The sequence below is a fragment of the Mixophyes fleayi genome, chromosome 3 (genome assembly GCF_038048845.1).
Source record: "Mixophyes fleayi isolate aMixFle1 chromosome 3, aMixFle1.hap1, whole genome shotgun sequence".
Classification (NCBI taxonomy): Eukaryota; Metazoa; Chordata; class Amphibia; order Anura; family Limnodynastidae; genus Mixophyes; species Mixophyes fleayi.
The window spans coordinates 98,507,366-98,530,236 of record NC_134404.1 but is presented as its reverse complement, the minus strand read 5'-3'; the positions used below and the strand labels follow the sequence as shown (position 1 = coordinate 98,530,236).

Genomic DNA, 22,871 nt, shown 5'->3' with positions numbered 1-22,871 from the left:
GTCACTCCCTTGACCTTGTCTTCTCCCACCTATGTGGTCTTACAGACTTCACCATCTCTCCCTTCCCACTGTCTGATCACCATCTCCTCTCATTTTCTCTCTCCTCGACTCCTGCACCCCTCCCCACGCACAAATCAACCCAGTCTAGACGCAACCTAGACACTCTCGATCCTGCTATTCTGTCCTCTTCTCTTAAAACTCTCCTCTCCCCCCCTAGTCTCTCAGGCCTGCCCAAACCAGGCGGCCTCCCACTACAACAACACCCTCACCATCGCTCTTGATGCGGTCACCCTTGCCCACTCTGGTCACCTTCACTGCTCCGAACCCAAACCGTGGCACTTCAAATTTACCAGCTTCCTCCAAAAATGTACCTCTGAACGCCACTGGAGCACATCTCGTTCCCTGGCTGATTTTCTCCACTTCAAGTCTATCTTCTCATCTCACAGTTCTGCCCTCACCCTAGCTAAACAAACTTTCCATAAATCCCACATCTACTCATAGTCCTCTAACTCCTGCCGCCTCTTCACTACCCTTCAACACACTCCTGTCCAGCCCCCCTACTCCTCTCCCATCCTACTTAACTGCAGCTGACTTTTTCTCCTTTTTCATCTCTAAAATAGAGTACATCAGACCTGAAATTTCCTTTCCATTAACTCTCCTGACAAACCCCCTACTCAACTCTCCTCTTCCCCCAGCTCCTATACCTTCCGCCCTACCTCAGGTGATGAAGTCAGTCCACTCTCTCATTTCCTCCTCTCCCCCTTCAACCTGCTCCATGGATTCAATCCACTCTCACCTCCTTCGCTCCCTTTCCTCCAACCACCTGTTTCCACCTCTTTAACCTGTGCTTCTGCACGGGCATCTTCCCCTCTTCTTTTAAACATGCTCTAATCTTACCCATTCTTAAGAAACCTAATCTTGACCCCACTTCACTCTCTAACTACCACCCCATTTCTCTTCTCCCATTTGCCTCCAAAATACTCGAGAGGCTCATCAACCATCTCACCACTTACCTTTCTGAACACACCCTCCTTGATCCTCTTCAATCAGGTTTCCGTCCACTCCACTGAAACTGCCCTGGCTAAGGTCACCAAAGATCTCCTCTCGGCTAAAGTCAGGGGCCTTTTCTCTCTTGTTTTCCTAGTGGGACCTCTCCGCGGCCTTCTACACCCGTGAACCACTAACTCCTGCTTCACACCCTCCAATCCATTGGCCTCTCTACCAGCGTCCTTTCCTGGTTCGCCTCCTACCTTGGCGACTACTCCTTCTCTGTTTCCACCTCTGGTTCTCTCTCCCCCCTCTTCCACCCTTCTAGTTGGGGTTCCACAGGGTTCTGTTCTTGGACCATTACTCATTTCATTATAGACCTCCTCCCTGGGTGAACTCATCAGCTCCTTCAGCCTCCAGTACCACCTGTATACTGATGCTACTCAACTTTACCTCATCTCCTGATCTCTTTCTCTCCCTCCTCTCAACGGTGTCCGCCTGCCTCTCTGCCATCTCCTCCTGGATGCCTTCTAGATTTCTTAAACTTAACATTGCTAAAACTGAACTCAGTGACTTTCATCCATCTTGAATCTCCTCCCCCTACGACCTCTATCTCACCTGTTCCCAAACTCCCTGCATGGATGGGTGTCATCCTCGACTCCCTCTCTCCTTTGCCCCACAGATTCATTCTCTTGCCAAGTCCTGCCACTTCCAGTTATGTAACATTGCTCACATTCAGCCCATTCTCTCCCAGGATGCCACCAATTATCTCATCCACTCTCTGATCATCTCTCGTTTTGGACTACTGTAACCTTCCCCTTACTGGCCTCCCCCACTCTCATCTCGCTCCTCTTCAAACTGTACTCAATGCTGCTGCTAGGCTTATGTTCCTTCCTCGCCGCTCCACTTCTGTCTCCCTCCTCTACCAAACCCTACACTGGCTTCCCTTCACCTACAGAATCCTTTTCAAGCTCCTCACCCTCGCACACAAGGCCCTTGCCAACACCACTGCTTCCTACATCTCTATTCATACTCCATCCCGCCCTCTGCAATCAGCCAATGATAGTCGCCTCTCCTCCCTTTTAATTGACTCTTCTCACTCAACGTATTCAAGACTTCTCCCGCGCTGCCCACTTACATTGGAACGATCTCACTCACTAACATATGATCTCCCCAATCTGTGCAGCTTCAAACGGGCATTAAAAACCCATCTTTTCTTAAAAACTAACCACTCATCCGCTTAACTTCCCACCTTGTCAGTTACCTCCCCCTCTCATCCCTTTTTCCCCCTTCCTCTCTCCCTCCATGTGACTCTGTCCCCATTCCAGCCCTTGTGTCTTTGGTATGTCTTCCCTTCCCTTTAGAATGTAAGCTCCATAAAGCACCATTCTCCTCCTGTTTCCACCACTTTTAACTTTGCTCTCCAGTTACTCCGCCCACCTTCTTCTTGGGCCACTCCTCTCCTGCTTTGATAAAATAATTATATAATAATTTCACTACATATATAGATTTCTTGTATAATATTCTGCAACAAATACTGTATTTTTGTGGGGGGGAAATCCACAATTCTGCATGTGATTATTTCTACTCAACTCAGAGTATAATACAGATAAGATGGGAGGACATTTAAGGAAAAATATTCACAGCTGAGTAAGAACAAAACAATGACATTTCATTAGTGTATCCCATAGTGGGCAAGGTTGGACCAGTTGTGGCCCTATCAACAGGGGGGGTAATTACATCACATTCCGTTGAGTCCAGCAGGGATTAGCTGCCCAGGATCTGTGTATTACAGTTCATAATCTCTTTAATGGGGATGTATGCCTAATCTAGTTTCATGTATACAAGTATATGGCAACCATGTTATGGGTCTATATACATAATATAGCAGAGAACAAAGCCCACTTTCACCTAATGGGTATATAGTATAACAAGTGTATAAAAAAAAGTAAGTAACCTTGGTTATAAGACTCCCTTCAAAATAGCCGTTTCCATTTCAAAATAAAATATGACTCAGAGATGCTATGTTTTTGAGCACCACAGGCACAAGATGAAATCCTCTGGGAAGCCTGCTGAATGTACGATGGTTACAGGGATTTATTATGGAGAGCTACAAGAAATAAACAGTGACCTTACATTTTAAAATTACACATTGCTACAATACTTACATACAAAACACATAATATACATGGATAAACTATGCTATGGAGATTCTAATGAACATATAACCCTAAAATCAACTCTTGCAAAACAATATAATTGCTGTGTATGTGGCAGTGATAAGTCTTGCAGTACGGTAGAGACTTCCCAAAAAAAGAAAAAAGGAATAATAATATACTTGCAGGACCTGGGGAGCTGCCATGATGATGTTAACCATGTCATCAAGGCCCCACCCTCTTTAAAAGTGGGAGAGGTGGGACCTAGGAGGGTAGCCTAATCTTCCAGGAGTCCGGGACGATTTCCGAAATTCGGGGACAGTAGGCTCAAAATGAAGATGCAGAAGAATTCCAAAACACTTATATGTGGAATTACATTTAGAGTTATAAAGAGGTGTAAATCTGGGTACAAGAGCATTGGTAAAGGCATTGAACATTCAGCAGAACATTCTGTTGTACAAGACTTAGAGACACTACAGCCACACTGCCTGGATCAGGATCACCCCTCTAAACTTAGTTGCTGTACAAGGACAGCCCTTAAGTCAACAGTGACACTGAATAAGCTACAGAAGTCAGTGGCTGTGATGGAAAATTATGTACGTGGGTCATCAATTTACAAGATTACAAGGAAGAATGTCTGGCTGGAAAAAAAACATATCAGTCTGCAAAAGGTATGCAAATTCTCTAGAAGATACTACTTAAATGTGAGAAAAACTCTTATAGTATCATTAAATTAATGTGGAATATTTGGCCTGAATGATAAAGCAGTATGTATGGTGCAAATCAAAGACTGCATCCCAACCATGAAGTATGGTGGTAGTATCAAGTTATGGTGATGCATTTCCCATGGCAGGGACTGGCTATCTTGAATTAGTGCAGACCACAGACAAATCCTAGATAAAACCCTAGCAACCATCTGTCAAAAAGTTCAAACTGGAGAGGAACTCAACAGGACAATGATCCAAATAACACAGCAAGAGCAACACTAGACTGTTTTAAAACATAGAAAATCCTAGATAGACTTCATCTTAATCCCATTGAACATCTATGGCAAGAGCTCAGCCTTACAATTCATCAGCATTCACCAACTGACATGACCCAGTTTAAGCAATATTGGAAGGAAAATATGGCAAATATTGCTTAGCATTAACATTTTATAAAAACGTATCTAAAAAGATAGCTGGCTGTTTGTAATAGCTGTCAAATGAGGTACAAACAACTAAGTACTGAAGAAAAAGGATAAATACTTATCAAATCATGGTATTTAATTTTTTATTACTTTGTTTACTATGATCCTACTTTTATTTGCTTTCCTAGTTGGAATAGGCTACAAACTGCTGTCAAACACCCGATTCAACAAGTTTATATACTAGTCTATTACTAAAGACAAACACATTAGTAGAATTGCTTATCCGATATTACCACTGTCTGTACTGCACAGCAATACAGCAGCCATTATTTAATGACTGTAGCATCCTTACATTGTTGCAGCACATACTTCAGAATCAGTTGACATGAACAAAAAGGTTATTGGATTATAATTTCGGCCCTGAACCAAAGGTTGTACGTCCTTATTCTAAACCAATGGTTCCTACTAAAAGTGTACATTTGGGACAATTTTCAACTGTCCCTAATTTTCAGGGGCAGCATCAGCTTTTAAAGTTTTGCCCCTACTGATTTTTCAGCTATGACAAATTGCTCGAGACTACTTATTTGGGTTGCAGCTGGAATATGATGCATTACCTTGTGCTAATATGTTATCAATCTAGCGCTGTTTGTGAGGCCAGTGGACAGTTCCCTGCTGTTAGGCTTTCTGATCAGTGGTAAAAGACCCGATTGTCCAGGAATAACGGACACGTTACAGAATGAGAGTTATAACCTGCTGAATGGTCAGACTGAACAGGAACAATCAGGATGCTAGTTATGTGCAGAAGTGTGAAGCAAAACGGATTCTTCAACTATGCTGTAGCAAATACCATTCCTAGAGGAATAAATCCTATAAACCCAACTTCAGAATTAGGGGCATTTTTTAACATATTAAGGTGTCAAAATATTTTTTTACACATATCTTAAAATCCAAAGCACCGAGGCCAAAATGATATATATCTCATTGTATCTTTAATACATTTCAAGGTGTTAAATTAAAGAAATGAGGGGTGACAGCTGTGAGGAGAATAAACAAATTATTCTTTTTGAGGGCTGGGCTGTCACATCTATTTTATAATTATACGCTTCAGAAGCATATTAAAGATATGGAGAATAATGCATATATTTGAAAATGTGAAATATAACGCTATTTGGAAACTTTATTGGAAAAGATGTGAAAATTTGCAAGCTGTATCAATAGACAACCTCACTTTAGCTGAAAGGGAAAAGAAAAAAAAAAAGAAGAGGAAAAGAATTGGTTGTATATTGAAATGTAATATACTAAATGTTTTAAAGGTATGAAAGTAGGAAATAGAGGAAGAGTTGATTGTAAGGTATAATAACAGAAATAATCTGCCTAATTAACATTTAAAATGGCATAATTTTGAAAAGGGATAGATCAAAATATGTTTTTACCTTCATATTATTGCTATGTGTAATCTGAAATGGTAATCTGTAAAATCCTTGATTATTTAGAACAGTTACTTTCCATCCAGACCCTTTGACATGTGCAGATGTTTGATCTAGTAACACAGATCTAAAGGCTCTCAGAGGCAACCCTGAGAGCCCTAAGATCATGTAAAGTGGAACGTCGCCACTTCTGGTTTAGAAAGAGTCAACTTGGCATAAATGGGGATTGTCTAATCTTTTCAGAAACTCCAATGCTACAGAAATATGCAGATTATTTAGTGTTCCTTGGCTGTCAAAGTAGTCATATTGCAGCATGCACCTGTGATTTAGGGGGAGAACATACAAACTCCACACAGATGAGGCCATGGTCGGGAATTGAACTCATGATCCCAGTGCTGTGAGGCAGAAGTGCTAACCACTAGGCCACCGTTCTACCACTATGATTTCATCCCATCTCTATTGATAACATCCTATACACTTTCTTATGTTTCCTTTATCTAATGGCTGTGAGATTTTTTTTTAAAGTTCATTTTTCTGACAACATACACTTTAAAAAAAATATTTGTTACATGATGTCTGAGATCCCTTTAAAAAGATACATAAAGTTATTCAGCAACACTGAAGTGGTTTAGAATTTTGAACAAGTTTTACTGACAAAGTAATACACAATACAGAAAAACAACAGCACTTTGGATACAGTTACAATCTAAAATTCTTCTTGTACCCATAAAAAAAAAATTCTTAAACCGCTTTTTGTTTGAAACAATAATTAAAAGATCTGTGAAAAGATTAGCCAAAAATTTAACTATCAGCCGAACACTGCAAATGGCTCCACAAACAGAACCTTAGGAAATTCAGTGACCCCAAAATATAGTTTCTTTTCTGATGCTTTGACAAGTACAATTGTACACTATTTTACAGATCAAAAAACAAAGCAAAAATCTCAAACACTATAGTCGCACTTCATATATTTATACATGGAAAATGTACTCAATTCAGACTGAATGCAAACTGTTATGCTTATCTTCAATAAAGTAGGCAGTTCTCTGCAGTTTACACTAATAGTAAAGAAATGTAATGATAACAGAAATGCTGTTTTTAATGGCAGCTGTAAACTTGTAACAGACATCTGCTGTAAGTTATGTTGAAACTAACCTGACCAAGGCAGAGACATGTGCTATATGGGTATTCTCAGAGATATGGGAAGATCCAGTGAGGACGGAAAGGACAAAACTAATGATAATGTAACTATTTTGAGTACTTCCAATAACCAACAAAGATAAGACAGTACAGTTCACTTTCTGTATCACCACAAACATTGTTTGCATTATTCACACCATTTATGGTCCCTTTACCAGATTTTTTTTTTTTTTTTTATAGAGGACAGTATACAATGAATAACAATAGACTTTTTAACGCAACTCAGAAGAAATAATTCTTCAAAATATAACGTTCATACTGTTATTTATGTTCAACATTGGTATAAATGCAAGGATAAAGCATGTTTTCCTGTTTAATAAATGATTCACAAGAAGATGAAAAACTGGCCAATCAAATCTAGTTTTAGGTGACACGTCACTATCAGCTTATAAAATATGGATATATGCTGGTGTCACATGAAGGCTTTCTCCCATATTCCTTGTGCAATTATGCTCTGAGTGCAGGAAGTGCTTGTATGAAACCAGCATAAAGCATGGTGACATTTAATAAAACTGGTACAGATGTTATGCAGAAAAGGTACTGTAACCCAAATCACCCAGGCTATTGCTTTCATATTTTAAACAGTGCTGAAAAAAGAAAAAAATCTGGTTACAGCAAACTTTTAGTACCTATGCACAAGTTTATAATAAAAGTTCAGGTACATTTCAACACATGACAGATAGTATAGACTGATAAACAAAAACATATAGTGTGTCCGAAATGCCATTTTACGGTTTCTAAGCTGCATGCGACCCTAGTCATGTTGTGAAAGTGGTCATCCCCTTTACTGGCGTTAGGAAATCTCTTTACATGCCCTGCAGAGACACCTGCATTGTAACCTTATCCTATAATTGCTATACCAACAAGAATGCAAATAATTGTTACTTTTCTTGTCATTGTTCTTTTAAATTAGCTCCTTTCTTCTTTAAGCTAATGACACAAATAGAGTTTGCCGCAGAACCAGTGCATAATACAGCCTTATAATGAGGTGCATTACAGAATGTAGTTTCTGCTCGGTAATTATTTCAGTCTCACAAACGTAAACCTTCATCTACCATCACTCACCAGCAGCTTGGAGAACCATCTGCAGTGTTGCTTTGGCCTTTTCAGCGGGAGTCTAAAAACAAAGACAAAAAGCATATTTACCATACATTATGGTACTAATCAAAGGCACTGTGTTTTTATACAGAAGAAACAGCACAGAGATAGACCAAAACAGCCATAAAAGAACATACCCTCCTAATTTATATGCAAGACCATCACTATTATGCAACCTCCTTATTTCCTAGCCGTAACCTATTGTATTAGACTATCCCATTTAATTATTAGTATGTATGCACTTCTGTCCAATGTAAATTGGCCCACCCCTCTCTTACAATTGTTTTCTTTAAATAAAAAAAGAAATACATTGCTGCAATTTGATGCTGCATGTTTATCTGCCCTCAGCATTCTCTGCTTCTATGTTAGAGACAATTATTTTAAAAAGAAAAAAAGAATAATAAACACTACTCTGGTACATACCAGTATTCAATAAATATTGTAAATAAAATATAAATAAGTAATTGTTTTCAAATCTTTAAAATTGTCTTATCAACATTTTTCATGAAGCTTTCAAAATATTTACGTTTCTCTAATAGTATGATATAAGTAAAAATAAATAAAAACATACGCAGTAAATAAAAAATAAAAAAAACAATGATTATCAAACTCAATACATTCATGACTCCTAAAAACCAAGCCAGATAAATCCTTTTAATCAAAAATAAAAGGTACACAGGTTATCTTATGTAATTACAATTAATGGGGACATATCATTTTAAATATTTATCATTAAAAAAATAGATACTATCTGCTTTCAAGTTACATTTAAAGAAGAATGCTGTGATGATGAGATTTTCTCTTATATGTGGCAGAAAAGGAGGATCAGATAAATACCTATGTAGTACAAGATTACCTGTAGGAAATGCAGTTTTGTTAAACAGAGTTATCTGGTGATTCACAAAGTCTTTAGGCGAAAATCATTAGATTGTGTTATTTTTCTGTATACTTGGCTTACGGGTGCAAATCATTATTTTGTTGTGATGTAACCACATTTGTATTTTGTTTAAAAAGCTTTGAAGCCAGTGTGTAACTTTTGCAGAAAGTTCAATATGTAGCTTTTTCCATGATTGCTTACTTTTCATTGTGCTGCAAAACATACAGCAATTAATTGGGTTCAATATACTATTAAATTTTAAGTGAAGTCTGACTAATAATGTATATAGAACCTGGCTCAACAGGTGAGTAACACTCTTGCAGAATAAACAATGGAGCTGGGCAGAGAGATGCTAATGACCCTACATTGAAATATAACTTACTATGGATGATTAAAGGTGACTTTTACACTACTATGTTTTTTAACTCACAACCCCCAAATGACGATAAGACTGCAAATTATTGTTATTACCCTTTCTATTGCCAACTAGTATAAGCATTTCTTAAACAGGTTAACCACTTTTGTACAACAGCCGCTTATTAAAAAATGCACCCCCCCATAAAGCAAATACAAATAGTCTACATGTAAATGAAGCATGTTATGATTGCACTGGCAACATCATTGAAATTAAATATTTACCAAAACAAAAGAAAACCTGCAGCTCTAGATATCAGAAAAAGATGGGTTGCACAATCACTGAGAGAATGCATAAAAAACCCCCAACACATTTTCTTTGGCCTTGAGATGGCTTTGAAATATTGCAGAGTCTGTAAGCCTTTCCAAAAGACTTGTTATAAAACTACTTGAAAATATTTTATTCTTTTAAATAAATATATATAATGCCATCAACATATAAACTATTTTACAGTTAAACTTCAAAAGTCAACAGAGCTTGTGAAAGTAACGTGCATCATTTTGTGTAAAATATTGCCAGCAGAATGTACCTATTTTCTGGCACTAATTTAAAGCTCATCTCCATCTACAGTATGAAAATGTTCAAGCAGTTAGCCAACAGCAAAATAATGGTGTAACATGCCGCGGCCCGGGTCTCTTCTCCTGCTATCTGTCTGGCCCAGAAATTTGCTCAGCTTCTTGCTCAAGTTGATCTATATGACGTTTGGACAGCAGAACACCATGGGATTATACGTTCTTTTCCCCGATGCACAACTCCTTTTCTCATATAGATCTCCTCTCGTCTCTTCAGCGGGTTTCTAACATTACAATTATGCCTAGTACATGGTCAGACAATGCTCCATTAACTTGGTGCTTGGAGGCCCCTGCTAGAGATTCTCCCCCCCTGCCCCTGGCGCAGCATGGCTGAATATGTCCTGATGGAGGATATTGGAAAATGAGTTCTGAGTGAAGCACTAGATTCCAACCTACAGACTAACAACCTGGAAGACAAATCAATACACGTTGGATTCTTAATATATTGTCTACCCACACGTTTCGGGCCCAAACTCTGTTGTTACTATCGCTACACGCAGAGAAGGTATTCGACAGGATTCATTGGGAATACCTGCAGGGTGTCCTCGCAAGGTTTGGCTTTAGTGGCTTCATCCACCAGGGAATTTGTACTCTGTACAGTAGTCCCTCAGCCAGAATCCTCAGTAATGGATTCTTGTCTGTCCCTTTTGATATCCCCAATGGAACCAGAGAGGGCTGCCCGCTGTCTCCGCTCATCTTTGCACTGGCAATGAAGCCCCTCGCGGAACGGATTCAGACAACGTCCACCATTATTATTATCGTTTATTTGTAGGGTGCCACAAGGTTTCCGCAGCGCCGCACATAGTACAAACAGTAGACTATACAGTAGACTATACAGGGTAGAACAGTAGAGAACAATAAACACACAGTACCAGTACTTCAGAAACTCCGGGAGGGCAGATACAGTAGAGACGGAGCAGAAGAACAGGTATGGAGACTGAAGGGAAGAGGGCCCTGCTTACATCCTAAGGGAGGGTAAACAAAGTCAGGCACAAAAGGGAGCCAGTGAATCAAAGGGGAGAGAGATGAGGGGTCAAGGGAGGATGAGCAGAAGAGATGAGAGGTTAAATGAATGGTTGGTAGGCCTTGAGGAACAGGTGAGTTTTAAGTGCCCGGCACTAGGATTGGGGACATCCATCATAAGATCTGCCTATTCGCAAACGATGTTCTTTTATTCCTGATAGAGCCGGAGGCGTCTTTACCTACCTTGCAGGAAGCCCTTGGAGCATACTCTGAGGCTTCCTAATACAAAGTAAATCCTTCCAAGTCCGAAGCTATGGGAGTGGGTTTAGTGCCACTTAGACTTCTCTCACTACAATCTACTTACAAATTCCACTGGTGCTCCTCATCTCTTAAATACTTGGGAATCCATATCCACCCTAAAGACCTTATAGACTGTAACTATACCCCTCTCCTGCAACAATTTACAGCCCTTACTACCTCATGGGCAGAGTATGAGGTCTTGTGGCTAAGGAGGATAGTTGCACTCAAAATGATGCTCTTGTCAAAAATCCTACACCTGTTCAGGTCCATTCCAGTCTTGGTCCCTCGCCAAATACTCAACAAATTTTGATGAGTGTCGTGTGTGGAGAGGAAAAGGCCCCAGAATGGCTCGTTCACATCTGTTTCGACTTAAATTAAGAGGTGGCCTGGCAGCTCCCGACCTGGAACTTTACCAACAAGCAGCTAGGATTGATTGAAGGCCAAGCGGTATCCCCGCTCCTGATAGAGGACTTACTTTGGCTAGATGGCAAGTCTAGGCCATCCACAGAGTGTTAAGAGACTCATTAGCGTGCTGGGATTAGATGGTTAAGGTCATTCAGGACTTTTCCCTCCCCTCACCCTTCTTGCGGTGGTGACATCAATTCCTAACCTGCGACTGGGTCCATGGATCTCCTGAGGTGTCACTAAGGCCTCAGACCTCTGAGCAGGGTGTATCCTGGTCCCGTTTTCCTCTCTTCAGGAGCACTTCCAAATTCTGACTGCGGACTTCTACAAATACCTTCGGGTACGTCATTGGATCCAGTCGCAGCAATCCTGTCCATACCAACCACGCACCCCCCACCCTGCCGCTTGTGAAGCGGTTAATATACTCACATTCCCACGCTGGGGGCATATTCGCTTCGTACCAAAGTCTCTTTACAGTTCCCGAGTATTGTCAATTGCAAGTCCAAGTGCAATGGGAAACTGATCTCGGTCAGTCCCTGAACGATGAGGAATGGGACCATGTTTTCAAAGATGTTTACACCATGTCAAATGTATCAATCACTCAGAAATGATCATTAAAATGATCATAGATTATACTACACCCCTGTTAAACCACATAAAATTTGTCCCTCTGTTTCTCAGCTCTGTTGCAGGGAGTGCCAGGAAGCCGGATCCTTCTTTCATATTTTCTGGTTCTGCTCCAAAATTAAATCTCTATAGGACGAAGTTTTTGGACTAATACGACAAGTAACTTCGTTGTCTATTACACCGCATCCATCTCTGGCCCTTCAACTCTATCTACTGGACTTTTCGGCTCACCACCGTTATGTCACTGGACACATATTAATTGCTACAAGAGCAGCCATCGCTCAATACTGGAAGAGCCCGGCTCTCCTGCCTCTCCAAAATTATAGCAAAAACTCAGCATAGCTATGTGATGGAAACCATAGGTTTAAAATATTCCACTTCTGCCTCTTCCCCCCCTGATGAAGTGGTTCACTTGGTTTGATTACTATTCTACCCATAGATCTGTCCTCTCGCCTTCTGGATCCATCTAGGACAGTACTATCTCTTCTTGAACCCCCTTCCGTAAGGGCCTATTGCGTTCCCCATTTGACTACCACCTACAGCAGCTCCAGGAGTTGACTCCATCCCTTATACCCTAACCCCCACTATTATCTTTTAGCTTCTACTATACCCTCCTCTGTTCTTTTAGTTTGATATGTTTTTGTATGTGTTAACAATACTTGATGCTTTTTAATGCCACTTGACCTTTGTTTGTTCATACAAAGGTATATTTACTCTGTCATTCCTCAATTGTGTTATTTTGTGTGCTTTTTCTTTGGACTATCTAAATAAATAAATAAAAAATTACACATTCTAGCAACTAGTGTACAATCTTACATGTTTTATTTCTTACATTTTATTTTAAAACTTTCGACATACTTTGTAAAACTGTAGATGGGAAGCAACAATGAGTGATTTACATAAACATACAGAGAAAGGTGGTTCAGGAACCTACTGCAAGGGATTACACTAGTGATCCCCAATTCCAGTCCTCAAGCACCCCTATCATTTCAGGCTTTAAGGATATCCATGTTTGTGCACAGATGATTAAATCAAAGTGATTGAGATGCTAATTAAATCACCTGTATTGAAGCACAAACATCCTTAAAACCTGGACTGTTAGGAAGGCTTTAGAAGTTGGTAAACTCTGGAGATATATATATATATATATTATATATATATACATATATAATGTGTATATATCTAAATCAATCCCTTCATGCATGCGGCCACTGCTGTTTTCCCCACCCCCTGGTTTTCACCCTCCCCAGCCTATTCATACCTCAAATACAATACATGGGATCCGGTCTCCCTGTCATAATGCCAAACCGGGCTCTATAAATGTAGAGCCTGGATCTAGGTGAGAACAAAGAGTGAATGGGGTGAATGAGGTGAATGAGGTGAATGAGGGTGGTGTAGGGGTGTTTTTATTTAAATTAAAACCATTTTTACACTTAATGGCAGCCTTTGTCTGCTGGGACTTGTAGTGCACCTGGGACAAAATATATATTTTTTTTATAATAGAAACAATTATTATGACCCCACACCCACCACCCCAGGAATGTGAGAAGAGCCCTAGTGCTATCAGCACGAGGCTGGTTAAACCTGGGGGGGGGGGGGGGGGGGGTCCGCATTTTTCTTGTGGACCCGGTCTCCTTTGGGAATCTAGCCCTGTGCTGACCAGCCTAGGGTTGATTTTGCACTAGGGCAGGGGGACACCAAGCTGTGGGTGTCACGGTCGTCTGAATTTCTTGATCCGATTCGGGACCCTTGGGACTAGCTGGAGCATGAGTGAAACAGAACTTAGCAGCCTGGATGATCTTCTTGCTCATTGTAGAATATAGCAGGGGAATGAGCAGTCTAGAAATGTTGACAGGGACAGTGCACTAGTAATGCAGACCGGAACAGTGCACTTTGTAATTCTGACAGGAACACTGCACTTGCAATGCAATCAGGAACACTGCACTTGCAATGCAGACAGGAACACTGAAGCCAAGAACTATCCTCTGGAGAGAAGTGTGTTGTTCTGGCAATGAACAGATCACAGCAGCAGGTTTAAATAGGATGTCCCAAACAACTATTGGCTGATCAGTTCATGTGATCACAGCTTCTGAATCTGGTTGGTTTGGAATGATCACCTGACTGCATCCAAGATGGCCGTGCCCATGCAGCAGGACAAACAGTATGTGTTTGTTTACAAATGAAGGTGTGGAGAACGGGAATGCTGCAGATGACCAGAAGGGACCCAGGTAGCCGTGATATGACAGCGGCGGATGAGGTAAGTGCGGCTAAGATCCCGATTTGTGACAGTGGGTTTCCCTCCTATAGTGCCACCAGCCCAGGCTGGCAAAGGCAAGTGCTGGTAATCGTAAAATGGGAGGGCACGATTTTTATTCCCCCGATTTTGCTAGTACTAGCCTATTTTATTTTTTACATATACTGTGGTTTTTTTTACATTGTTGACATTTTGAATGTCGCGATTACACTGTACACGTTTTATATGTACCGACATTATCAACTTGTAGACGTCATGACTGTTGACGTTATAATAGTGTCAACATTATGTTGTTGACATTATGAATTTCGACATTTCATATCAAACACTGAGGGGTATGTGGGTACCAGTTGTGGGAAATTGCAGGTGAAGCTGTTATGGGAAAATGAGTTACAGTGCATATGTTATAGCAGCTATTTCTGACAGTAGCCGCACGTTTTATATAAACATATATCTATATATACACACACATATATACATACACATTTACACAAAGAGTTAGGTGTGTATATGTATGTATGTATGTATGTATGTATGTATGTATGTATGTATGTATGTATGTATGTATATATATATATATATATATATATATATATATATATATATAGACACTGACACAATTTATGTTATTTTAGCTGTTTATAAAAACATATTGGAGTTACGGTTATATAATTTGGGCCTAAAATGCAGACTATCAGCTTTAATTTGAGGATATTCATATCAAAATTGGAGTAAGCGTTTAGGACAGGGGTAGGCAACCTGCAGCTCTCCAGGTGTTGTGAAACTACAAGTCCCAGCGTGCTTTGCCAGTAGATAATCAATAAGCAGATAGGTGACAAAGCATGCTGGGATTTGTAGTTTCACAACATCTGGAGAGCCGCAGGTTGCCTACCCCTGGTTTAGGACTTGCAGCTATTTAATATGCAGCCCCCTCTTTTTCAAGGGACCAAAAGTAATTGGACAATTGACTCAAAAGCTGTTTCATGGACAGATGTGGGCTATTCCTTCATTATTTCTTTATCAATTAAGGCAAAAGGTCTGCCAAGTTTGGAATTTGTATTTGTATTTGGAAGCTGGTGCAGTTAAAAGAGCTCTCAATGCAAGTGAAACAGGCAATCCTTAGGTTGCAAAAACAAACAAAAATCCATCAGAGAGATAGTGGGAACCTTAGGTGTGGCCAAATCAACAGCTCGGTACATTCTGAGTAATAAGAAAGCAACGGTGAGCTCGGAAACACAAAAAGGTCTGAACGTCCATGGAAGACAACAGTGGTGGACGATCCTTTCCACGGTAATGAAAAACCCCTTTACAACATCCAGCCAAGTGAAGAACACTCTCCAGGATGTAGGTATAGCATTTTCCAAGTCTACTATAAAGAGACGACTTCACAAGAGCAAATACAGAAGGTTCACCAAAATACGCAAACCATTCATAAGACTCAGGAATAGAAAAGCCAGGTTAGATTTAACAATCAAAAAAAACTGCTATAAATAGATGATGATGGCACTGCATTCTTTGGACAGATGAAGCCAATATCACCCTGCCCAGAATGATGGGAGAAAGAAAGTATGGAGAAGGCTTGGAATGGCTCATAATCCGTAGCATACATCATAACCTGTAAAACATGGTGGAGGCAATGTCATGGCATGGGCATACATGGCTTCCAATGACACTGGGTTACTAGTGTTTATTGATGATGTGACAGAAGCAGCCGGAAGAATTCTGAAGTGTATAGGGATATACTGTCTTCTCAGATTCCGCCAAATTCAGCAAAGTTGATTGGATGGCGCTTCACATTATAGATGGACCAAAGCAAACAGCGAAAGCAATCCAAGAGTTTAAGGCAAAGAAGTGGAATATTCTGCAATGATCGAGCCAATCGGCTGATCTCAACCCGATCGAGCATGTATTTCACTTGCTGAAGACAAACTAAAGACGAAAAGAACAAACAACAAAATTGAGATAGATGCTATAAAGGCCTGGCAAAGCATAACAAAGGAGGAAGCCCATTTAGCGATGTCCATGGGTTCCAGACTATAGGCAGTCATTGTCTGCAAAGGATTCATGAGAAAGTATTCAAAATATACCTTTTATTAATGATGATATTGATTTGTCCAATTACATTTGAGCCCCTAAAAATAGAGGTCTGTATAAAAATGGATGCAATTCCTAATTGTTTCATACAATATTTTTGTTCAACCCCTTGAATTAAAGCTTAAAGTTTGCACTTCAATTGCATCTCAATTTCTTCATTTCAAACCCATTGTGGTGATGAGCAAAAGATAAGACAATTTTGTCACTGCCCAAATATTTCCAGACCTAGCTATATATTTATTTTTTAAATAAGGTTGCAAATCAAATATTGCACTAGGAAGCCCTGTGTTCTTTTGTATTTTTTTTATAGATATTATATACCTATATACACACACACTCAGTGATCACTTTATTATGTACAACTTTTCCACCTTTGACTCTTGTCCATGTTGACATGATAGCAATATACAGTTGCAGATTTGTCGGCTGTTCATTCATGCTGCGAATCTCCTGTTCCGCCACTTTCCAAAGGCGCTCTATTGGATTAAGATGTAGTGACTGTGGAGGCCATTGGAGTACACTGAACACATTGTAGAACCTACTTAAGATGACATGTGCTTCGTTACATGGCACATTACCAAGCTGGAAATTAGAAGTCATTAGAAGATCGGTAGACTGTAGCTATAAAGGGATGCACATGGTCAGCAACAAAGATATGTTGTGGCAATTAAACAATGCTAAATTATTATTATGGGGTCTAATGTGTGCCAAAAAAACATTCACCACACCATTATAGAAACACCACAAGCATGCATCATTGACACAAGACAGGATGGATGCATGGATTCATGTGGTTTGTGCCAAATTCTGACCCTACTATCTACATGTCACAGCAGAAATTATTAATAGCCAGACCACTCAGCTGTTTTCTGATCATCAAAGGTCTTAGGGGGGTATTCAATTGACGGTGGGATCGCCGAAAATCCAGCGCTCGAAAAATATTACCGTTATTACAGTAATCCTGCGCAGGAAAACCGTTAATACGGTAATTTACTCGCTGGATTTCATCTCGCAGCTCAGGGAGCTGCGAGCTGAAATCCAGCGAGCTATTACCGTGTTAACGGTAATATTTGTCGAGCGCGGGATTTTCGGCGATCCCGCCGTCAATTGAATATGCCCCTTAGGGTCTGAAGCAGGAAACTTAGTCAGGTACAGGCAAATGGTCAGGGATGGCAGCGATCAATGGAGGTCCGGGTAACAAGGCAAAAGGTCAGGGCAACAAGCAAATAATCAAGGCCCAGGTTCCAGGCAAAAGGTCATACACTGTAATCAATCCAAATGTTGCACAAGCAACAGGAGCAGGCAGGCAGACATGTAACTGAGCACTATAACTGGCAGGGAGGATAATCCCTCCCTGCCTTATATACACAGGTTAGCCAAGAGGAGACCAGGAGGAGGTAATATGCACCCAGGTGAATAATGATAAATTTAGACCGATCCGGCTGCGCCCGATGCCGGGAATAGAATGGACAGTGCCCCGACTGCTGCCTTAGCAACGGCCGGGGCGAATACCGGAAGTGACGTCACGGTCGTCATGGAGACGGCCGGGACGCAGCTGAGCAGTGAGTCGCGGCGGCTGAGCACCGACGCAGCTCGTAACAGTGGGTTGGCTTCCTAAGCATTAGACAAAATTCTGCCAGGTCATAGGATCATTATCTGGCACCAGCGTGATTTAGGGCCACACATGGAAACATGCTTGTGTACATCACCAGTATAACTATGCTCATGGTCTCAAGAGTATTAAATGTTTATTATAATTATTAATCCAAAAAAACTAATTCCAAAATTGCACCACTTCATAAATGTGCAATTTACAAGCTTAAGCAGCAGTTACCAGGGACATCCTAGGCAATTTAACCTTGTGTGCAAAATAAAAAAAAAAGATAAGCAAGAGAACACAATTTTGAAAGCTACGAACATCAGCAATTTAATATCAGTTATATCTGCACATCACCAGCAGTTTCACAACCCCTTTAACATAGTGCAAGGGTCTCCGAGCGAGTAAAATAAACATCCAAAAAGGGATATCAATTATATTTCATGAAATGAACATAAATGTACCAGTGCCAAAACCTATACACTGAAAATAATTATTCCACTAAACTGTCACATATATTTTACATATGCACAAATAAGTTGAATAGAGCAGTGTTTATTTTGTTGTGAAAATCTTAAATCATATCAAAAATAACAGAAGATTTACAATGCTTCCAACAAAATCTGTTGAACAGTTAAACAAAATTTGAGGTTTTTATTCCCACTTTGTCCATTTTTCATATTTCAGTTAAAAGGACTGCTAAACATCAAAATAACATTTTTAAAATATAAACCAAAATAAAATATTCAGGGTTAACCAGACATTCCACTGCAGCTCTGTTAAAATGTAAAGTATTCCTTTCCTATTCCATGACAGACAGCTGAAGCTCCTCCCACATCTTTAGGACAGTGTAATAAGGGGATTGGGTACCGGTCAAAAGGCTGAAGCTACAGTACAATTGTTTGAGTTGCTGTGACAACACTGTCCTTGTCCTGTGTATGAGTCAACATGACCATGGTAGACAATGTTAAGTATAAACACTACAGGGAGTAAATTTATCAAGCTGCAGGTTTGAAAAAGTGGAGATGTTGCCTATAGCAACCAATCAGATTCTAGTTATTTATTTAGTACATTCTACAAAATGACAGCTAAAATCCGATTGGTTGCGATAGGCAACATCTCCACTTTTTTCAAACCTGCAGCTTGATAATTTACCCCCAGGTGTTTTGTGCATTCTATTCATTTCTTTAATACACAGCCTCTGATATACACTACAACAAATAGTGGCTTTATTTACACTACTGGTAGAAGTGCTATTTACGTCTATATACAATGGCTTGCAAGAAGCACTTCAATCGGACTTGATTGGCAACAAGCCTCTTTACACATCTCCCCTACTGCCAGGCCTTCCATTTTAATGATCTTCCTTGTTTGGATGATTACATTTTCAAGATCCCTGAGGGGTGAAATCCAAGCCTGTTTTTTCCACGACCCCATCCGCCATCCTTAGTGATGGATCTCCTTGTGCATGAGTGCACTGTCATGCAGAAACACGAAAGGGCCTCCCCCAAAATGTTGTCACAAAGTTGTAAGCATACAACTCTCTAGAACATTATTGTGTGCTGTAGCTCTAAGATTTTGTTTCACTAGAACAAAGGGACTCAATGTCAAACCATGAAAAACAGCCCCAAACCATTACTCCTCCAAACTTTACAGTTGTTAGTATGCATTCAGAAAGGAAAAAACATTTCTCCTGGCATCCGCCAAACCTAGATTCATCACTGAGATTGCCAGATGGTGAAGCGTGATCAGTCATTCCAGAGAACATGTTTCCACTGTTTAAAGTCCAACAGATATATGCTCTACACCGCTCCAGTCAACATTTGGTATTGAGCATAGTGATCTGAGGCTTGTGTGTGGCTGCTTTACCCAAGAAACTCAATCCATGAAGCTGCCTTCAAACAGTTCTCGAGCGGTCTTTGCTTCTCAAGGATGTTTGGAACTCAATAGTCAGTGTTGCAAGAGAGGACATACGATTTATGCGCTCGACGTGCTTCAGCAGTCCTGTTCAATGAGCTTGTGTTGTCTACTGCTTCACAGTTGAGCTTCTGTTGTTCATGGACGTTTCCAAGTCACAATAACAGCACTTACAGTTGACCAGGGCAACTCTAGCAGTGAAGAAATTTGATGAACTGACCTGTTGGAAAGGTGACATCCTATGACAGTGCCATGATGAAAGGCACTGAGCTCTTCAGTATGACCCATTCAACTGCTGATGTCTTACAATGAGATTACATGGCTGTATGCTTGATTTTATGCATCTGTTAGCAATGGGTGTGACTTAACTGGCCAAACACACTAATTAGAAGGGGTTTCAACAAAGTATGTGTTTGTGTATGTATATTTACACACATACACATACATACACACATATATATATATATACACACACATACACACGGTACATATTGTACAGCAAAAATGAAAATAATTTTCACTTTTCGAAAAAGTACACTAGCAAGATCCATTGTAAAGAAAATATAACGCAGTCCCCATTAAAACAAGAAATTTATTAATAGGTTTGTTTTATTTATAATTTGATATTTCTGTGTATGTATTTAATGTTGAAGCATTTATTCTTACTTTAATTACATTTGTCAGAGGACTGAATGATCTCTCGACACTACTTGTCTCAATCCCCAAAGACATTGGGACAGTGAGACTCAACATGGCTTAAGTTCCCAACTTCAGGTTTTAAACCTATGTAACCACTTGCTCTAAAGGAGAGGAGGAAGAATTGGCATTATCACAGGGAACATTAATTCTCGGCAACTCACTATACACGAAGGGCTGTGTGACGCGTTCCTCTGAACAATGTGGGCGAAGATGAAAAGAGGCCGTCTGCAACTGGATGGAAGCTGCTTTTTTGTTTTTCTTAGTGCAGTCTGACATTGTCAGAGGGGCCTAATGTTATAGACAGTTGTTGACAGACTGTGCATTTTTTTAAGTTCATAATGAAGGGTGCAAAATGCTTATAAGTTAAATATACACAACATTAGCAGAATAGATAATGGACAAATTATGCCATACTTGAATGATATTAAAGTTACGTGGAAGTCAATTTAGTAAATAATCTGCTACCCACTTTTTTGTCTTAACAACTTGGTGTTTCAGCAATCTGAATGCAGACATACAAAGTCTCATAGAATGACCATACTGCCCGCTGCTTGGGCTGATCAGTGTGTGGACAACAGACATTTTCAAAATATAATTAAATTATATATCAGAGTATATATTAGTATTGATCATTTTTTTGTTTTGTTTTAATGTTTGCAGTGGAAATTGCATGGTTCTACAACTGTAATATGAACATGGATATAAAGTGACGGGATAGAAAGTACAGATGAGTTCCACTTGGCTACATTAAAATTAATATGGAACAGTCACCATGAATTAACATTTTAGAATAACACATCACAAACTAGCTATGAATCATACAAGCCATTCTTTAGGTAGAGAAATGGAATAATTACAATTAAAATATATAAACAACTAAATAAATCCTTAGTTTTGCTCTAAATCCACTTAAATGTATAGATTTTGTGGATAAGATCAAATGTGTTGAACACCGCAGCTCTTCTGGACATGTTTTCTTTGCAATTAACATGGTAAAGTGAGACCTCTCACTCACAGTTTCCCTGAGTAAACAGGCACTTGTTGCTGATATATCAACAGCCCTTAACTTCTTGAGAGCTTAAATCAACAGCTACTTATCTGAGCTGAAGCAAATCCTGTTGCCGGTTTCCTTTTCCAGCCATGGGGACAGAAAGAATATTTTGTAGAGAATTTGCATTTCTTAGCAATAAAACAATTCTGAACATGGACAAATGAAGAGTTCATGTTTTTGAAAGACAATGTATTTATGATTAGATTTCCTTAAAGAGACAAAAAAAGAAATGGTTTGTTATTTTATAGCCATAAACACACGGGTTAACATCATCCAAAGCCAATTAATCTACCAATATGTCTTTGGAGTGTGGGAGGAAAGCAGAGTGCACAGAGGAAATCCATGCAAACACGGGGAGAACATAGAACCCATACTTGTATACTCTCCCTGAATTTACAGGAGGCTCCTGAATTTCGGGGAGTCTCCCCAGACTCCTGCAAGAGTAGGTACCCTCCCGGATCCCAAAGTAGGTGGAGCTTGATGATACAAATCGCATGATTAGCCCTCACCCACATTATGCAATGCTGTGAATCTCTGCATTACATAGGAGGCGGGGCCACAGTGACGTAATAGCATCATCACGTCACCTCCTGCCCTTGCCACCTGTTCTGTTGGTATATACAAACATCAAAAAAAGTGCCCTGATCAGAATTGAACCATGGCCCCAGGACAACAGAAAGTTACACGAGTATTCCTCACCATGAAAGCTGTAGTCCGGTCATTTTCAGCAACATTTAAAGAAAGAATAAACATGAGCAAAAAGAAAAAGTTGATTTTAAATCAACTCAAATCTACATAAAATATGTAACTATACCCTCATTTAATATAGATTATTGTGCTACTGCACTATAGCATGCTAGAATAATCCAGGGAATTCAGGGCAGCCTGCGGAAGAGGTAAGTAGGAACTGCATTAAAGGCCAGAATAACTAGCTGTTATAGTGTACAGTGTATGCAAACATCGCTGGCAGATGTGGGAGGGGGAAAGTTATGTTTTTATGGCTGTGAGTAATGGACAATACAAGGTACTCACATGTTAGAAGGAACAGAGATAGGAGTCTTAAGGACTCATTAAAACTGTAATTCCATGAAAAAATGGATTTG

The 22,871-nt window shown here is 39.9% G+C and overlaps 1 protein-coding gene across 3 annotated transcripts in view; it reads right to left on the bottom strand.

The window, feature by feature from the left end:
* The window catches only part of RSRC1 (arginine and serine rich coiled-coil 1), a 242,632-nt gene that overhangs the window by 142,736 nt on the left and 77,025 nt on the right, over positions 1 to 22,871 (bottom strand). For all 3 annotated transcript variants that reach the window (XM_075202054.1, XM_075202052.1, XM_075202053.1), the window contains one exon: positions 7,965 to 8,016. In XM_075202054.1, coding sequence (XP_075058155.1) covers positions 7,965 to 8,016 — 52 coding nt within the window. The remainder of the gene's footprint in view (positions 1 to 7,964; positions 8,017 to 22,871) is intronic.